The sequence below is a fragment of the Malaclemys terrapin genome, chromosome 17 (genome assembly GCF_027887155.1).
Source record: "Malaclemys terrapin pileata isolate rMalTer1 chromosome 17, rMalTer1.hap1, whole genome shotgun sequence".
NCBI classification, from domain to species: Eukaryota; Metazoa; Chordata; order Testudines; family Emydidae; genus Malaclemys; species Malaclemys terrapin.
The window spans coordinates 3,762,091-3,781,187 of NC_071521.1; the positions used below are offsets into that span (position 1 = coordinate 3,762,091).

General features: G+C 42.8%; 2 protein-coding genes across 13 annotated transcripts in view; one reads left to right on the top strand and one right to left on the bottom strand.

The window, feature by feature from the left end:
• The window catches only part of DENND1A (DENN domain containing 1A), a 355,075-nt gene extending 346,519 nt beyond the window's left edge, over window positions 1-8,556 (top strand). For all 7 annotated transcript variants that reach the window (XM_054007237.1, XM_054007241.1, XM_054007239.1 and 4 more), the window contains 2 exons: window positions 3,311-3,566; window positions 4,713-8,556. In XM_054007237.1, coding sequence (XP_053863212.1) covers window positions 3,311-3,566; window positions 4,713-6,026 — 1,570 coding nt within the window. In that variant the 3' untranslated portion in view covers window positions 6,027-8,556. The remainder of the gene's footprint in view (window positions 1-3,310; window positions 3,567-4,712) is intronic.
• CRB2 (crumbs cell polarity complex component 2) overlaps window positions 4,840-19,097 on the bottom strand; it is a 63,741-nt gene continuing 49,483 nt past the window's right edge. For 4 of the 6 annotated variants that reach the window (XM_054007236.1, XM_054007235.1, XM_054007231.1 and 1 more), the window contains one exon: window positions 16,861-18,366. In XM_054007236.1, the coding sequence (XP_053863211.1) occupies window positions 18,139-18,366 (228 nt within the window). In that variant the 3' untranslated portion in view covers window positions 16,861-18,138. Of the gene's footprint in view, window positions 4,924-13,964; window positions 18,367-19,097 lie in introns of those variants that run through there. The other 2 variants (XM_054007234.1, XM_054007233.1) reach the window with 2 other exon arrangements.

The following is a 19,097-nucleotide window of genomic DNA, read 5'->3' on the forward strand; positions in this document are numbered from 1 at the left end:
ACAAAGACTCCTATGGAGATGTCTAAACCCTGAACTTAGAGGTCCAGATCAACAGTTTGGATTATAAATGCCTGTTTGAGGCACTTGTATATTGATTAGGTGGTCAGCCATAGGATTTTGAAATTATTCAAAAGCACCCACTTTTGAAAATTTGCATGTTGGTCAGTTTCCATGAATTTGGTGCACAGAATAGAATGAAACAGACCTATATTAAAATATTCCCACATCTTCAAAATTGGAGTAATCATGCAGAAAAAAGCTCACATGGGGTGAAGTGCAGATTGACCTGTAATACACACCTCTCTTTGTCATTGGCGCTCTGAACATACCTCAGGGGAGTGCAGTGAGCAGTAAGGCCTTGATCCTAATGGGCTAGTCAGATCAAACCTGAACCTTCATTGAGGGCCCCCTGCCCTCCCCAAAAAAGTTAATTCCTACAAAATACTGTTCATTCTTGCAACTCCATGCACTTCCTGGTTGTGCCCAAAGTGTGAGAATGAGGTGTTGAAATATTGGGAGGGAGCCTGTTCTTAGACTATTTATGACTGCTCCAAGAGCAGGAAGTGCCTAAAATCTAGACCGCGCCTGGTCTCAAGCAGTTTCCACCACTGAGATTGACATGGAGTCAGATCTGAGTGCTTCTCCAAACCAAGCTGCCTGTGACTAACTGCAGCTGTGTGTGACTAGCCTGTGGGAAGGGGCTAATATGGTGGTGTCCAGGAGACAGTGTGCTCTCAAAGGTCACCTGATTTATGACCTGTAGCCCTAGCTGTTGCTACACGTGAGGAAATATTCAAAACTTGGAGTAACAAGAATATGACTGAGAATTTTAGCCTGCTTTCAGTTGGCCAACTAGCACCACAATGAGTTGGGAGCAACATAATGGCAGCCAGGGCAGCTGACTCTTTGCGGATTGGAGGAGGTTGGGTTCAGAGACCTCTAATAGTGGGTAAGATTACCCCATAATGACAGAGAAGGCAGGAGGACACTTAAGACCTACCATGGGTTGGCCATCTGAGGACAGAAAGGAAGATCTTGCACTTGTGCTTACGTAGGGGGAAGACCCCTGAAATGTTTAATTCACAAAGGACCCCACCCTGCAGTATTTTTCCAAAAAGATCTGATGTTAAAGAGTTGTGAGCAAGTTGTGTGTGAGATTAAAGATGGAAATTCTGATCACACCTGTAAAGATCGTGCTTTCACATGCCTCCACCAAGGGCCTGATCCAAAGCCTACAGAAGTCAGTGGACCTCTCTCTCTTGACTTCAGTGGATTTTGGATCAGGACCTGAGTTGTCGTAATCGACACTGCTGCATTTCCACCCTCATAAATCCCACCTAGTTGCGCCAACTCCTCTTCATGCAAACCTGAACTTGCATTTCACAAGATGCGTTATTAATTCATTCTTTATTGCCCCTCATGAAATAGATTTATGCTGTAGGAGAAGTCACTAGCTAGAGATATGCACTACTGGGTGCCTCTGTCTTGTGCATCTTTTCACGGCTGCACTGATGGTTGGATGCCAGTGTTTGTGTAATGGTGAATGAAGCAAAGTACACTTCGCTCGTAAATTTGCATTATATATATATATATGGAAAGAAAGAGAAGGATTCTTCCACATTGCATTCCCCACACTCCCAGATATTTTCTCTTAATCCAAAACCTTGTTTAAATGCCACTGAGAGACTTGCTGCTAATCAAGTGCCAGTCACCACAGAAATGCATGTCAGGTCTCATTATTAATTGGATACACATTATGCTGCTGTTCTCCCATACGCAGAACTGATATGCAAATCTAATGGTGTTCAAGGAATGTTTTTCTGAAGTACATGTGAGAAGTGTATTCTAGTAACCCAGGGGTTGGCTGTAAATGTAAAATAGATTTCCCCATCATGGACTGCAGTGTCTCTTGATAAGATGACACCAGTATAATCATTGAACCTATACACAGTACTCCCAATTACTGCAAGAAAACCCCATGAATTACATTCAGTGCTGAGTGAGCTGGAATTTAGAGAATGTCACTGTGTGCAAAACACAGGAGTATTTGCAGCTGCACTTTTTTGTTGGGAATATCCAACTTCCTGCATAAAACAACTGGGCCTCGTTGCAGTATTCTCCATGTGGGCAGGCTCAGAGCCGGTCAGAGTGGAGAGCTAGTGTCAGGTAATTCATGTTCAAATACAACTCTGCTCAGTGAGTTTTCAATTGCATCATCACTGCTTTCTTTTCACCCCTCCTTTTCAATACCCGTCTCCCTCCATTTAAAATCCTCCAGTCTTAAAAGTAGTCTTTTTTTCTTTCCACCTCTGCTCACTGTATGTACACACTCCCTCTGGTAATGGGATACTGTCAAAAGTAATTTGCCCCCAATAATATAATTTTCATAAACATATAAGTAAAGAAATTGGACTGTGATATTTCTAAACTCCAGTGGGAAAAGATTTTAAAAAAACAACCAAACATTCCCCTGCAAACACTGCAGCATTGTGCTAGAGTTTTGAGAACCATTACGTGACCCTGACTTGTCTATTTCATTTGTCCTAGCTGAGTGAAATGTAAAAAGTAAACAGCACAGATTGTAAAAGGTGTGCTTTTACTTTAAAAATTCATTAGCTATTTGTAAGATAATGAAATTAAAATAATTTTTAATGGGGCAGTAAATGTCCTCTTAAAACTGAACTTCTCTATATCCCCTTCATTCCTGAGTTCTACTTTATGGTTTATAAAGCTGCTAAATAATCATGACCACCTTTTCTTGATGTATTGGGAGGATTGTCAAGAAAAGAGACGGCAATGGAGTAACCGTTCTTTCCTTACTGCTGCTCACGGAACTATGTTTATTGAAATGTTTTATTAAAAGATCAGTTAACACAATTTGGATTTAAACTGTTTTCATCATCACAACGGAAACGCAAAAAGTCAACCAACATCATCTGTAGTGAAAGTAAAGGCATGGGATATTCTAAAGTATTGATCATCTAAGTAGTAATGAGACCTAGAAGAAACTCTTACTTTTGAAAACATGCTATCTTAAACCCACGTGTCTCCTAAATTAGGCCCAGGTGTATGTTACTTTCAAAGTGCAACAAAAGGGAAATAAGTAAAATGTTCAGGATTCAACCCAATACAATGGGCTGAAGCCAGCCCCTACAGGAGGTACCATAAGGGTCACATGACAGGTGTATTGTATCCGTGCTGAGATCACTCTTGGGGATTCACTCCCTAGTTTGAAATGTTGCACGCTTCAAAAAGGATTTGAAAGAAAATCATTCTAGATGTGAGATGATAAAGCATTTTTGTCTCTTAGGCCTCAGCCATACCGGGCCCTGAAAGAGTCTGATAGTGCCGATGGAGAAGAGGTTCTCAGTCCAGAAAAAGCAGAGGAGGCTCTGCCCCCAGACTCTCCTACGCCAGACAAGGTCACAGAAGTTAACCTCCTGGAGGACATTTTCACTAATTTAGAGGTGGAAAAACAGCCTCAACCTCTCAGCCAAGCCAAAAGCTTGGAAGACCTAAGGACCCCCAAAGAGGAGGGTGTGCTGCAATGTACTTTTGATTACCAGGTATGGGCATGATTTTATACAAGGTAAATGATAAAGAATGGAAGGGTTTCTGCAGAATTAAAGGGCCCTCCATCAGCCAGCTTTCTGGAGGAAAGAATTCTGTATTTTAATGTAAATGCATCCATTTCCCCCATCCTGTCCCAGTATGTTTAGAAGATTCATTTCTGAATGAGAGATTGTCCATGAAGTAGAACATGGTTATAGGGCAGTGGTCTTTTGTTGCGACACAAAAGCCAGGAGAAACCAAGACTTTCGTTTTCAAGCAGGAATCCTGATCCATTTACAAGGGTTTTTTCCCAGAATCTGCCGTGTCCCCCAGCTGTAGTACACCGATAGCCGTGAGGCTGGTGCTCAGCGATGCAAATGCCAAGCAGTTTAGGAAGCGAAAGGATGGTGCAATAGCCCAAGACTTGGAAAACCCTGGTTCAGATCTCTGCTCCACCACAGCCAGGTCACTTTGTCTCTCTGTGCCTCAGTTCTCCATCTGTACATTGGGGATAATAGTCCCACAAGAGTTTGTGAGCATAAATACAGTACAGCTTTTGAGGCAATCAGATATTACAGCACTGGGGGCCAGATGAGTACCTGAGATGGACAGAGATTTTGCGGCCCCTTCATTTCTGAGTTGCTTGCATTTTGGCCAACATGAGTCAAAAAGAGGAATCGATTTATTTCCTGAATAGCCTTGTTAGCAAGTGCAAAATTAAAGTATAGACCCTTTGACATCTTTGTGCAACACCAAGCAAAGGCATGTAGCATCACGCCTATAATGATACTTAGGGGCTTATAGCCAGGTATCGCAGAGCACTTGCTGTATGTTAATTAAAGCTTTTGAGCCTGGTCTCCTCCACTTCCCCCATAAGTAGATTTCACTGCATCCAGATTACATTTGGGAAACGGAAGGTGCGGGGATATGCCCAATGTCACATAACCCATCTGTGGCAGAGTTGGAATTAAAACCCGGAGGCCTGACTTCCTGTCTCCTATCCTCATGCCTAGACCACAGTCTTTTCTCTGTCCCTCACCTGCAAATGCTTGCAGTATGTGTGCATCCTTCTCTCCAGCCCCTCCTATTGCCCCCTATGGCTGTGCTGTTCACATCTGTGCTGAGCAGGAGATGTTAATCTGTCTTGTACTTTCTGGCAGAGGATGGATCTTGGTGAATCTGAGAGGAGCAGGATTGTGCCAGCAGTGAAACTCTCTCACCCCTACAACAAGCTGTGGAGTATGGGTCACGATGACATGGCTATTCCTACCAAATATGCCCAAAGCTCACCAGAGAGGCCCCTGACTTCTTTTGGGACCATCCCATCAATCCCACGGAGACCCCGGAGCAGAGACAGCATCCTGGTGGTGCCTGCGGAAAAGGAGGAAGGGAACACGGCTATTCAAGGGAACATCACCATCCCTAGACCACAGGGCCGAAAAACTCCAGAGCAAGGGATAGTCCCTCCACCACCTGCGCCCAGACCCACCAAACCCCAGACTCCAGCTGGGACAGCAGACACTGTGAACACCTACACTACGGGATGTAGCGACTTGGTTTCAGAGCTCATGCAGGAGCCCTTTGGAGCCAGGAATGTGTCCCTTGACCCAGAATTCAGACAGTCAGTAACTTATTCCCCTCACCCCTCTCAGCTTCTGTCCAGTTCTAGCAGTACTACTGAGATGCTCCAGCCAGTCAAGGTTAACACAGAAAATGCCGGTAGTGAAAGTGACTATCTTCTTAGTCTGCTGGATCCATTAAAAACAACCAGCTGGCAAAACATGGGATCCCAGCAAGGCTCTAGCAGTATGCAGCGCTCAGCCTCTCCAAGCTCTGCTGCTGGCTTTGCTTCAGTGGTGGGCGACTTTGCATCTCCTCCGCCGGCACCATTCACCCAGCCGCTGGGATACCCTCCTTCAGCACCGCCATTTCTGCAGCCATCCCTCAATCCCTTTACACAGACAGTGCCAGCAGCCCTGACGATATCGCTGGTCAGACCCCCAGGGGGACCCTTTACCCCTCCTTTAGGCCACGCTTATAGCTCCAGCTTCATGACACCTAATTCTGGCTTTTACCAACCACAGCGACCTAAGCCAAACATTGCAGCGTTGTCCATGCCCCATCTATTTGGCCAGGCTCCGACAGCACCACAGGCTAGTTCCTTCCTGCAGCAGAGCCATAACCCTTCTCCAGCCAGCTCTCTGCAGCCAGCACGTCCTTCTAAAATCAGAACATTACCAGCGAGCCATTCTGGCTCAAAGCTAGATGTCAAGCAAGGGTTGGCGCTAAGTTCTAACGACCCCCCTCTGATTCCCCCGAGGCCCGCTAAGGGCTTAGAGTCAGTGTTACTTCCCTCAAAGCCCGAGGAGACAAAAGATCCATTTGAAGACTTGTTAAAAAAGACAAAACAGGAGGTTTCAGCCACGCCAGGTAAAGTAGAACAGCTCAGAAAGCAATGGGAAACCTTTGAATAATGCTCCCACCCAACCTTATTTCTTGGGGGGGTTGGATTTTTTATTTTATTATTATTGTTATTTGGTTGGCTTGTTTTGAGCCAGCACAAAAACATTTTTCTTTATATGGAAAGTTATAGACACAGGAAACACAACTGCTCTTCTAGAATTCACATACAAGTGCTACTTGCTGGAGTCCATTTTGCTGATGAACCCCCACATTGTCCCATTACCAGCTATGGTTTCTCACTGGTATCCTAGCTGGCTTTTTGCCTGCAGTCAGTGAAAACTCCAATGACTCTTGCGCTAGCCAGAGCATTCAGGTTATTAGGTTATTATTTTCTTTTCTTTCCCCACAAACAGCCTTTTCAAGGGACTACTGAACCAGAAACTGCTCCTTCCCCCCCTTGTATTCTCACAGTCCCAGGCACGGCCTGGAACATGACACAGCACGTAGTTTTTGCTTCCTACCTGTGTGAACAGTGTTCAGATCAATTTCACCTATTGCTTATAATGTTTTGCTTACATATGTAGTGTGCAACAAACTAACCAAGACTTGTGGTTTGTACTGAGTTAATCCACTGGGCCTAAATTGAATTTGTTTAAAAGCCTGTCTAGCAATATATACACTTGACTAATTACACAATTTTATCAGCTTTTGTTGTAGGGTTTGTTTGTTTTTACACTCACCCCACTACCACCACCCACAGAGCAGGGACTTCTTCAGTACAAAATCCAAACAATTTCCAGTTACAGCCAAAGTACAGCACAGAGCACAGCACCCTGCAGCTCAGGGCTCGATCCTCTGTCTCCCATGGGAAACTGGAAGCACCAGCAATTTAGTTTTTAGACAAAGACATCGGAAAATGTCTTTTGATGGGGTCCTTAAACTATAGCCTAGTTCATCTGTAATCCTATGTTAATATTATATATAAATGTTCTAGATGGCAGTATTTGAACTGGATGTAATAGTATCTTATTTTATTACAAAAAAGAGAACAAAAATTAGGGCATAAGTATTCCCAGCTTTTGAGTTCTCCAAGCCAAACAGTAGTACATTGACTAGGAGGCCTAGTTTCAGATTGGTAAAGCCACAGTACGTCTGTACATAGAAATCACAACCTATAGATACTGCTGAGTAAGTGATATAACATTTGAGTGTTAATAGGTGACAGCTGCCTCTCCTTGCTGTATTTTTGGAAGCACTAAGTGCTACCTTGATGCAGCTGAGATCTTGTCACCGGATACAGGGCTCAGCCTCCCTTGTTCATCCTGTCTGAAAAGTCATGAACTTTGTTCCTACTTTTGCTGAGAACACAAGTGGAGGGTGGTGGGATCATGCGATGTACTATAAAGCAATGAACATGTTAAAGGATTTATTGATTTGCATTTTGCAAGATATTTCTCTCTGGCCACCATGACCTCAAACGTTTCAATGCTTAAGGTTGGCATTTCTTATAAAAAGTGCTACCTTTACAGTGATCATTTTTGTTTGTGTTATTTCAGTGTTGTTGGGTTTTGGATTTTTACTTGCTTTAAAAAAAACCTATTCAAAAGTGATTTTGTCACCATTAAGTCTTTGCTTAAGTAAAAGAAGCAGTTGTGGACATATGGGAAATTCTTGAGACTCTATCCGAATTCTCTGCAGTGTATCTTGTTCCTATAGTCTCCTTGGAGGCCCTCTTATTCTAGTGTGTGAAAATGGCTGTCTACATTGGAGCCTGTGCAATACAAGAGAAATCTACTCTAATAACTGAATGCCAACAGTTTGGGGGAGACCCTAATGTTGCATTTGTTATATTTCTGTAAAGTACTGTTGCTTTTACAAGCCATTCAATCAGTTTTGTATTCTTCCTTTCTTTCTTTTTCTTTTTTTTGCTGGAAGACGGATGGTTTTGATATTGCCTAGTTCTGAATAGTAAAATATTTAAAGTCTACAAGATTAGCTGCATTTTGTTCTAGACTATACAGAATGTGAATGTCTGAGTTACCAATTTGGTCTGGAATCTCTGAACCCCTTTAGCTGCTGTATGCTGAGTCACAAAACTTTCTCAGTTCTCCTAGGTGTATGCTATAAAGTGGTGCATATGAATTGCCGTTTCGTTTACATATACTTCTAGTGTCTCCTTTTTAATGCTCTGCACTGGCTGTGTACTGAGTATTCCTTTTAAACGAAGTGGGAAAATCCTACGGTATTTCTGTATCATTGCAAGGTATTTTCCAGCCGTATTTAATGTTTTGTTCTGTTCACCCATTGCTATAACGTATTGCAGTATGCAGTCTCCTACACTGTTCTTTTGAAATGCACAAATACGTCTTGATTTTAAGAGGCCAATCCTGAGACACTGAAAAGTATTAAAACACTTTATCATGTTATTCACCCTTCACTTTATTTTACAGAAGGAAAAAACAGTTGGGCCCACCTGAGAGAGATCCTTACTAGTAGGAGCACTTGGCTAATGTTTGTCCTTTTCCTCACTTCTTGGATTGAATTTGCAAATAAGGGAATCCTTTTTGCAGGTTTAGCATAATAAAAGAATCAAACCATCAAGGGTGGTATTAATTTTGTCTCATATAAACTGTTTAATATCTGACATGGTTTTCATTTAATAGTGGCAGATTTAAGCAAATTGTGTGGTTGGAAGAGATGTCTCAGATACTTAATGCAGGACTCAGATGTAATGTTGCTGTTTTGGTTTTAAAAGAACCTACTTTGAGATCTGGTATGCTGGGCATTGCACTCACCTAACAGCTAACACATTTTTAGCAATTTCCCAATGGCATTATACTCCCCTTAGTTGGCGATGTGCACATTTGATGGGGTTTTTTATTGCATTCCTTATTTACATGTGCTCTTATCCATTAGAACGTTCTTTTCCCTCTCATTTTAAAAGCCACTAAGTGTATGGGCCAGAGTTCAGCAATGCTCCTACAGGTAATCAAAACTGCTGTTCTGACTTGTCCTACTGATCAAGTTAGAAGCATTTTAGGGTCTAGGATTGGATAATTTAGGTTAAAAAAAAATTATTTGATTTCTGTGTGTCTCTGTCCTTGAGAAGCCTATATAAAGTGTGAGTTTATTACTTTGAATTAATCTTCACAGAAATGTCTGAGATAACCATTAGAGTTGGTTGGTAGTTCTTCAGCTAATATTTTTCGTAAGTAAAATGTCCATTTGTCAAAACCAAAACTTTTCATGAAACCTCATTTTTGACTGAACTTTGCCGGGAGGGTTTCTCAGGTCTGAGAGTGAGTGTGTGAGACCCTGCCTCAGAATACATAATAACTCCGAGGTTAGGGCGCCCACCTGGGATGCGGGAGACCCTGGTCCAATTCCTTGCTCTGAGATTCAGCACCAACTGGGCCTTTGGCTCTTTTGTTCTAGTATGGTGGGCTGTGTGTGTGTCCATTTTTTTTGTTTGTTTTCATGAAAAAAAATGTGAAAGTTCTCATTCCGGATCAGAATGGAAACAAATGTTTAAATGTTGAACGCTTTTGCAAAACAGAATTCTTGTTTTCTAGATGGCATGAGTTGCCCTTTACACTTTCCAAACTATTGTATTCAGTATGCACCAGCTCTTCTGCTGTGTTGTGTGTGTATATAGTTTTAAATGTATTTCCACCCAGCCAGGCCCTTTTGAAGCTCAGCTGTTCAGTCATTGTTAGCAACTGCCCCTTTTGGGTCACATGACATCTTATTATTTTTCAGTATTGGGGGGTAGCCATGTTAGTCTGTATCCACAAAAACAACAAGGAGTCCGATGGCACCTTAAAGACTAACAGATTTATTTGGGCATAAGCTTTCATGGGTAAAAAACCCACTTCTTCAGATGCATGGAGTGAAAAGTCTGTAATTCTGTAATTTTCACTCCATGCATCTGAAGAAGTGGGTTTTTACCCATGAAAGCTTATGCCCAAATAATCTGTTGTTATTTTTCAGTGTATCAGAACTTGTATTTGCAGTAGGCAGGTGAGAATTTTGCTGCTGAGTGCCCTGGGCCTCCCTGTGCTAATGTTATACAAATGATAAATTACCTCCGAGAATTGTAGTTGCACTGTACACACGCAGCATTTTCCTGGCATAAAATGGGGTTTCCAAGCTTGCTCTAGAATTTAAGGTTAAAAATTCAAACCAGAGAAGAAGAATCTGCCCAATTTGCTTTCCAAATAGAAGGGGGTAAAAATCCATAAGCACAAGAGAGTGCAGCTTTTCTTTCAAGGGAAATGCACACCCCTTTAAACAGATGAAACTATCAATCAGGTCTGGAGACAGCTTGACTGAAGTGAAGTGCATGCAGTATTGTTGTTCCTTCAGCTAAGCAGGTGCTATTGGAATATATGCAGTATGGTCCCACTTCAGGAAAACCTCACTCTTCATGAAAGCACTCAAGCACGTGGTGCCTAAATGCATTCCTGAATTGGGGCCCAGGCACATTAAACTCCCTAAAAAAATCTGAGACACAAAGTAGGTGAGGTAATATCTTTTATTGGACCAGCTGCTGTCAGTGAGAGAAGCTTTCAAGCTCCACAGAGATCCTCAGGTCTTATCTTCAGTTTCTCTCACCAACAAAAGGTGGTTTGTCTCGCTCATATCCTGGGACCAACATGGCTATGACAGCGCTGAATAAAAATTTTAAACAGACTAAAGTTCTCACTCCCTGCAGACTCCCCACATCAGCCCCTATGACCAAAGTGATCCCTCCTGTGCCAGGGGAATAGATTGACTAGAGTGGATAATAAAAAGAAATCTACCTGGAGTCATTTATAGTCTCCACAGTCTGTTCTGGGGTCCCTATGACTTGTACACTATAAGCTTTTTACTACTACTTTGTCAGCTTAAGCTTCTTACATTGCTTACGCTATATTATCCAGGGCAAGTTTCATGTATAATCCGTGTCCTTCGTGCCTGTTCTTCCTGTGCAATGAACAATTTATTTTGTAACCGTACCTTTTCAGGTTATACCCAGTGTGTTTTTCCTTCATCCTAGAAGTCACTATGCGTGATGAAAGCAGAGATGCAGTTCAGTCTGTGGAGAAGTGCCATCCACTAGGACTGAATCTGTTACAGTAGGTGTGTTCAGAAAGTGTTCACCTTTTGAAGAACAGGTAAATCTTGTTTACTGAGCCTTATACAGTTCATTCCAACCAACAGAGGAAATATTTAAGCACAGTGATCAGAGGGTACGATTTTTATTTGTTAATCATTAGCATAACTCCTGAAATAGAAGAAAAGCACACTGAATGGACTAGCTAGCTGTCTTGTTGACCACTGAGCAAACTTTGATTCAAGATGCCTTTGGACAAGGTGCCTGAGAATTAATGAGGAGAGGCATGTCTGATCCTGCTCTGTGGTGAACGTCTTCGATTCCAATGGAAGTCCTTTAAAGTTGAGGGTGTTCAGCCCTTAGCAGATCGGGCCCCCATTCAACGTTTGACTAACGAGCTGTTTATTCCTTCATATCAGGCGTTAGTATGTTAAAAGATTGTGACGCACGTTGAGATCTGTTGATTAAAACCACTATATAAGAACTCAGTGTTGTTTGGTTCTCAGAGTAAGAGCAGGACGTTCAATAGGCCACGTCTCAGCGTGGGCTGTCAGTGTGGTTGCTGCTGGGGGGAAGGGTGGAGCTAATCCCAGATAGAAGTTGTGGCGTGTGAGGGGTTAAGTAGTAGGATGACACTTCTATCCTAGTCGTGATTTTAAGATATTAAATGGGAAAAACAATCATGTTATCAATGCCTCTCCGCTCACATCATTCTGCAATGAGACAAAAGCTTTATGAGCTGTGAACATAGGTATAAGAATCTCTGTTCACTCTGGAACAGAAAATGTGTCTACACAGCCTCTCGTTAGGGTAGAAGCAGTAACAGCCCATACTGTTAGCTGGTGCTTCTTACCACCACTGGGTGTGGGAACCGGTGTGTGAATCTGTTGGATGGTGAATATATTTGGATATTTTTCAAGAGAAAGTTAGTGTCTTGCAAATCTCTGTGTAAATAGCTAGAGATGAAAATCTGCTCAGTAAACACAGCAGTCCTGCCAAAGCTCGACTCTCTGGGTGTCTGATGTGCTTTGATGTCGCTGGTATCTTACAGGGCACGGGAGTACCAGGGATGTGGATGTTTTACTGCCACTAAGCAGAGGTCAAGTGAATGTTGTTTCTGTATCTTGGTAGGATGGATGGAATGTTATAAACAAGCTACAGTCAGTTGCATGTTTGAACAATTAATTGATTACATTGAGTTCCGCCTTTGTAAACCAGCTGTTGGAGATTTTTCTCTTACCGCGTAAGTCTCCTTATCTACATTAGAGTATCTTCTATTCCGTACTGGAAGCACAGAATTAGAGAACAGGCCTAGGTCTCTTGGACTATGCCATCTGTTCCATTGAGTGTGGCATGTGAATTTACTCCAATAATTTAAAGAAGTTTTCCAGCATTTTGCACCTATATGGTTGGCTGCTAAATAAGTGCATTTCCCAAGTGTGATTTCTTTGGATCATAGAAGTTAGATCTTTCCAATCTTATGAAAGTCAGTTTCATATCTGGCCTTCTCTCACTTCTGTTTTAGAAAGATATGACGCACTCAGACTAGAAGACTGTGTTCCATGCACCAAATACTTTGGTATCTAGGTGTTTGTGTTCTTTCACTCCAGCCTATTGGGCATATCCACCAAGCATGTCACTGTGGCCTGATCTGCCCAAACCCCTCCACTAACTGGTGTGTTTTCCTTATTTATTTGGTGGAAGGTCTCGGGTTCGTATGTGCTAGTACTGCTCTATAGGTTAGCGATTTTTCTTTTGTTACATATTGACATTGTTTAGCATTCCCTGTACTAAGCACAGTCATTCCTAAATCCACATCCAGCTAATGTACATATGAATTCTAATCTCTGCTACTGCTGCTTTTGTACTCTGCAGTTTTACATTCTCCCAGGAAAGTGAGGTTTAGCAGTGTTGGAGCTGAGCTCCTTCCAGACTGCAGGTTCAATATTCTCATTTGGGGAAAAGCTTCACAGCTTATCCTGCAGCTGTGGCAGGAGTGTCACCCCACACTCACGCTGGCCAATGGAGATCACAGGCTTGGATGGGGTTATGCTATCTGGGACACAGCTAAACGTCTGTGCAGGTGGCACTGCTGAGAGCCATATAGGTGGAAACATGAGCTTCTGCTTCTGTGGCACAACTGACAGTGTCAGTCCCAGTCACAAGCCTGGTCTCTAGTTTAATTGACATCCCCAGACAACATGAGTCCAGCTGTTAGGAGGCAACCTTCCATGGAAACTAACCTCCCTCTGAGAAAGGGATAGCAGTACAAGGGGATACAGCCACTGTGTTGAGTTAACTGTGTGCCAGAAAGTATTTACAATGTTTTAATATAGATTTCAACAGAGGCACAGTAAAGGTGGAGAAAAACTCTCTCTGAAAATCAGGCCATTGGCCTTTGAAGTGAAGACTCCTGGGTCTAACCACCCAGCCTCCCTAAAACCACACATTCAAGTGGTGGCGGGGCAGAACCATCCTTTCATGCATACTCCCTATAGCTGTCATCCTCCGTGCTCCTCCCCCAAAGCCACCCGCCTCTGCCACATAGCGTCCTTCATTTCCACTCCAGGAGAGGCTGTCACTACAATCTGTCCCAATTAAGACCTCAAAGTCTGGTAGGAGATTTCACCTTTTCTCCTGATTTCATGGCTGGCTGTGTCCTCTCCGCTCCCTCTTCTAGAGGGACTAAAATAAATTAATGGTGAGCAAGTCCCTCAGCCAGCAGTGATGCAGTTTGCCCTCATTTCACCCACTGAAAGCTTGTATTATATTACATCTAAGCTCGTAACTAAGTTACCACATAGTCTGTGAGCCAAGTTTTTGCTGATGTTTTATTATTTGCATTATTGTAATGCCTACAAGCCCTAGTTGTGTTCATTATCAGCTAAAGATACTATCAGAGACAAGGCTCAGATGCATTTTTAACCACCTTTTATTGTAAATAAATTTATCTGAGACAGTGTCTAATCTTTACACATCTATGCAATTTACATTTACAAAAAAAATCAACTGTCTTTGAGGAATATCATCTGTAGCAAATTGGTTTGTGAAAAAATATATTCAAAAATTAAGTATCAAAAGAAAATTAAATTCACAGTGGAAAAAATGCTCCATAAATTAAATAGCAGAAATGTTAAAAATACTTTGTCATGGTCTTGTACCCTTTCACTAGTTGTGGTTTTGGAATACCTGAAGTCAGGCTAGTAAACCTGCTTTGATAATCTTGTAAAGAAACTGGGATTACCTAAGAAGAGGGATGTAGATGCACCTCTTGCTTTCAGTTTACCTTCAGGCTGTTTATAGGTCTCCCGTCCTACCCTACTGTGTTTTTCATAGATTATCAGCTATAGGGATAGTTCAGTAGTTTTGTAATAGTGGATTCATCCCCTTTCCAAAAGACTCAGCAAACAGCTCAGCTCTGTAGTGCCTGTCTTGTAGGACCTGTTTCCCCCACAATTGCTCAAATGCTGATGGCCACAAACACCGTTTCAGAATTTGCAGTTCATCCAGTCTCCCTGCAGCAGCTGGGTGGATAGCACAGACAGGGTTCTATTGCTAGAGGATCTGGAAGCAGCAGTGTTATACTTGAGTTAAACCTCAGTAGAAAACAATTGGAGAACTAACAGGTAGAGCAGATCACTGGGTTTAAAGGTAAATTACATCAGCATTAATACTACATCTGTGGCAGTCTCCATGTACTGAAATGTAGAGTAGTGGTTCTCAAACTTTTGTACGAGTGACCCCTTTCAAATGTGACCTCTAAGTACGACCCACCCCCCCCCTTAAATATATAAAAAAGTGTTTTTAATTTATAACACCATTATAAATGCTGGATGCACAAAGCGGGGTTTGGGGTGGAGGCTGACCGCTTGTGACTCCCTTAGGGGTCCTGATCCCCAGTTTGAGAACCCCTGATTTAGATAATCTCTTCTGCAAAGATGTTCACAACTCCCTACCCTTGAATGGTCACCCCTTGCTTCTCCTCCATCAATATTAGAGGGATAGCATTGTTGTAATGTGACATTTAACTGAATTTTTGCACATAGGATTACAATAGAAGTGAAAGGTGTTTTCAGAATATATGGTCTTCATTCAAACACTTATTTGTGCAAAGGGGACTTGCCCTGAAGAGGACTGGCTGAATCTCTAGTTTTAGACCTGTTCCCTTTTATTAGAATTTCAGAACTATTGACAGCAACAGTAAGTAGAATAATACTTTCAAACACCAGACTGGTATAGAGGATTTCCTTCCAAAGGCAGTCTGCTGTGATGTGCGTGTGGATTCACACCTCTGCTTATTAAGGAGTGCTCTGAAGATATGAGCAGACACTGTTTTGTAAAATATTTCTCACTGGTCTTTGTAATAATTATGATGAAATGCTAATGATTTTAGATCTCAGTTGGCATGTGCTGTAGCAGGGGTTTGCACAGTGTCTGACACACGGTGGTGGTCAGGGAATACTGCATGCGGCAGCTATCAAAAGGTGGAATGAAGAACACACAAGAACTAGTTTGTCCTTCTCAGGGAAATTAGGATGAGAAAAATCAATGTAATATTTTACAAAACAGTAGAACACTTAATTATGTATTCAGTGCATAATTCAACACATTCTTACATGGGGTGAAATTCACCCCCGTGTAAAGGGCCAGCCCCAAACTCCATCGTGCTGCCTTAAGTGCTGGCCCTCTGCACACCAGGGAATTTCACCCTTAGTACATAACTGCCTGAAATCCTAGTGGGACTGCTCTCTGCACTTCTACAACCTAAATCCAATCCCTATTTTTTACTCAGGAATTCAGGAGTTTTACTCTAGCTGATTGTGTGTAGGTGGCAGATGCTACACCTATGAAATAATTTAAAAAACCCAGGATCCAGGCCATTAAGACCATCCTCACTATAAATGCTGATCCAATAAGTGATCAGTTTTTCCTCTACCTAAACATTCGATTTGAAAACGTTAATACTGTAACTGGTGATTCGTTCACAACAAGGCACTTCCAGTGGTTTAGTCGTAGAACAATCAAGTGTCTAACAAACACGCACATTTTAATTTGTCTTCAACATAAGTGGTGATTCTAATCTGGGCCCTGGAAGAAGGGAGCTATGGAAAGCATCCTCCACAAGTGGTCAGTCAGCCAGTCCTTGCCGTGTAGGGAGAGGGGATTCCTTCCCTCTGCACTGGCAGATTTCTTGGAGTTGCACTCAGCATTAAGTGAAGAAATTAAATGCTTACTCTGTTAACTAAGCCTCCCTGAACTGTCTTCTTGCTGCTATCTGCTAACGGTCAACATAATGTTTGTGCTGATTTCATGGCAGTGAGAATTACTGCTGACATGAACCATCAAATGACAAAGGGAGAGGAAGGATGGGTTCTGTCCCCTCTCTTTTCCTAATCAGTGTAGGCTGTGTAACACTTTTGTATACAAACAACTCAAGCAGTAACTGCCCTCAAAAGCTTTCTTTTGTTCCCCTGCCCTTTCTGGCTGAGCTGTTTTCACCAGGGTTATGCGGCAATCACAAAGGCGAAAACAAGGTTCATTACTCCAGTCAACAGTGAGTGGACAGCTGCCCCCTCCTGTAGAGAAACCAAGTGGTGAATGGGATTGCCCCACAAAGAGCGTCTGTATATGTTGTTCTAGCAACTGTAATGGCTGAAAACTGCAGCCCCTGATCATACCTAGTGCTCATATCAGCCGCTCTGTTGGTGGCAGCTTGATCACGTTCCACAGCTCCACTCGTGCCCCGTCTTTCTCCTGGCGGCTGGGACTGTATGTTCCCTGAGTTGCTCTCCTTTTCTTCATGGCGATCACAGAGGCTGCAACAAGTGCAAGGAGCAGGGTAGCCCCTGCAGCCCCAACTGCTCCCACAAACGAGGAGTTGCTAAGATGCGCCCATGCTGGCTGCTGTGGTGGAACATGGTGTTACTGATTTTACTCACAGCGCGCGTTGGTAGAAAGTTGCATATTACATGAAAAATCAAAGCCACCACCAGCCCAGTCTAGCCCCTCCCTCCACCACTAATTTTTACTGCATTTTAGCGTGAGAATTTCCAGGCCAGTGAGAAGAACAAACCATTTTATCAAGTCTCAGTGGAGATGAAAATTGCTTGGTGCAGTGGTTGTGGCTCAAAGCCTCTATTTCATAGAGATGAAAACCATCTATTAAGGCAAATACCAACTGCATTGCTTCCTCCTTGTCGCCTGTTGGGTGATGCTGTCCCCATCCCTCAGTCTCAGAGAACTAACATTTGGGAATAGGCACTGAACTAGCACAAATATTGCAGGTATCTCAGTCCACCCTCTCATAAACAAGGTTATTACTACACAGTTCCTGTGCGGTACCCATGGGAATGTCTAACGTTCTATCCCAAACAGAGGTTACTTTATAAAACGTGTTGATTGTACAATGACTTCAGTAGTTCCTGACAGTTCCTTCAAATGTTGTGTCTATCAGGAGGCAGGAGTTCACAGCTGCTGTTGCTGTTAAAGACTGCGTTGTGAAAACAGTTTTGGAAACACTCTACCCCTCAACCCAATAGGGCTGCACAGAAGGCTGTAAGTCAGTTTGAATTTTTGGAGAGTTAAACTAATACACAAATTGATCATAAATAGCCTCTATACATTTTGATTCAGTATTTAACATTAAAGTAGATAGTTTGCTTTGCAACTCAAGGAAAAGCTTCCCCGCCTGCAGCAGTTTTCGTGTCTAATTAATTTTTCCTTTTGCAGCAGTCTTTAAAAATATGACTGCTGTACAAGAGGTGGAATGGCGCATGGGACATCTCTTAGCAGGTGCAAACACCTACATCACCTCAGAGCGCCTGTCTCCATAGGAGTCCAGTGAATGCGTGAAAGGAAGTAGGTCAGGGGGGTTATTTTGAGCCAGAGTCCAGCAGTGGGTAGTTGATTTGATTAACATGTAACATGCTGGAACTGCCATTGTTTAAACAATCTACTGTGTACATGTAAGTCCAGGTCACCACCAATGCCTTAAAGGAACTGAGCTAGAGGGTCTGTTGCCACAAGTGCTGGAAAAATCTCAAGGTCAAAGCAGACCTTGCAGGTGCATCTCCTTGCCAAGGTGGTGCCTATATTAAACGCTCCTCCGGTGGCACCTTTAGGACACTGTCCATCTCCAAGCGAGCTCCTGCCACCTCTTGCTGGCTTGGGCTGTAGGTTCCCTCCGATTGGCGCCTCTTCCTTGCAGTGAGAATCATAAATATGAGACCAATAATAAGTAACAGCAAACAGCCACAGGCTACAGGGGCAGCTACTTCAATTAACGGGAATGGGAAGAAAGCACCTGGAGTCCCTTTCTGCAAAAGAAATTAATGGAGAAACAATGAGACCCCAGCAGTTACAAGGACTCAGATGTAGCTTACTTGTGCTCCAGGAGTCAAGGGCGGTATCAAGGAGCCCCAACTGGCCTAGAGCGTTAACCGAGACTAACAAACAAAAATAAACAAAGGACTGGGGAAGAAAACTGCAACCCAAACAAAAGTTAGATGCATAGAGCTTGTGCGGGCTGCTTCAGAGAGAAAAGTCTGGGCTAGCTTTAAGCTTAAATCTCTCCATCAAGCCAGATATAAATTGAAATAAAAATTCACATAGCTTAATGTTTGTCTAAACAAAAAACAGCCAGCAGTGACCTCTGCATTTTTTGCCTTAACCACTCTTATTAGGGCCAAGCCTAAAGACCGTGTGCATGAAAGAACTTTGGTGCTGTATTTCCAGTCTTCAGGAAGGGTGACACTTAATGTGTGTCATAGAGAGAATGTTGTCAAGTACGAGTCGCTGGGATCGTTAGCAGTATTATGATAATTCAGGCAGGGTCACAAGGACAGAATTATCCCAAGGAAGCGAAGAGCAGGAACTCATTAATGCTGGGAACCTAACTGCATCATACCCCAGCAATACAACTGTAAAAACCAGCAGGTGCGGTCTGCTCAGCCCTTCAGAAGTCAGTGTTAGAAAAGGTGGAATGGCCCAAGTAAGGTCACAGGCTCTCTAGTCTTCATGAACATGGGCCCATCCACTGAGATGCAGA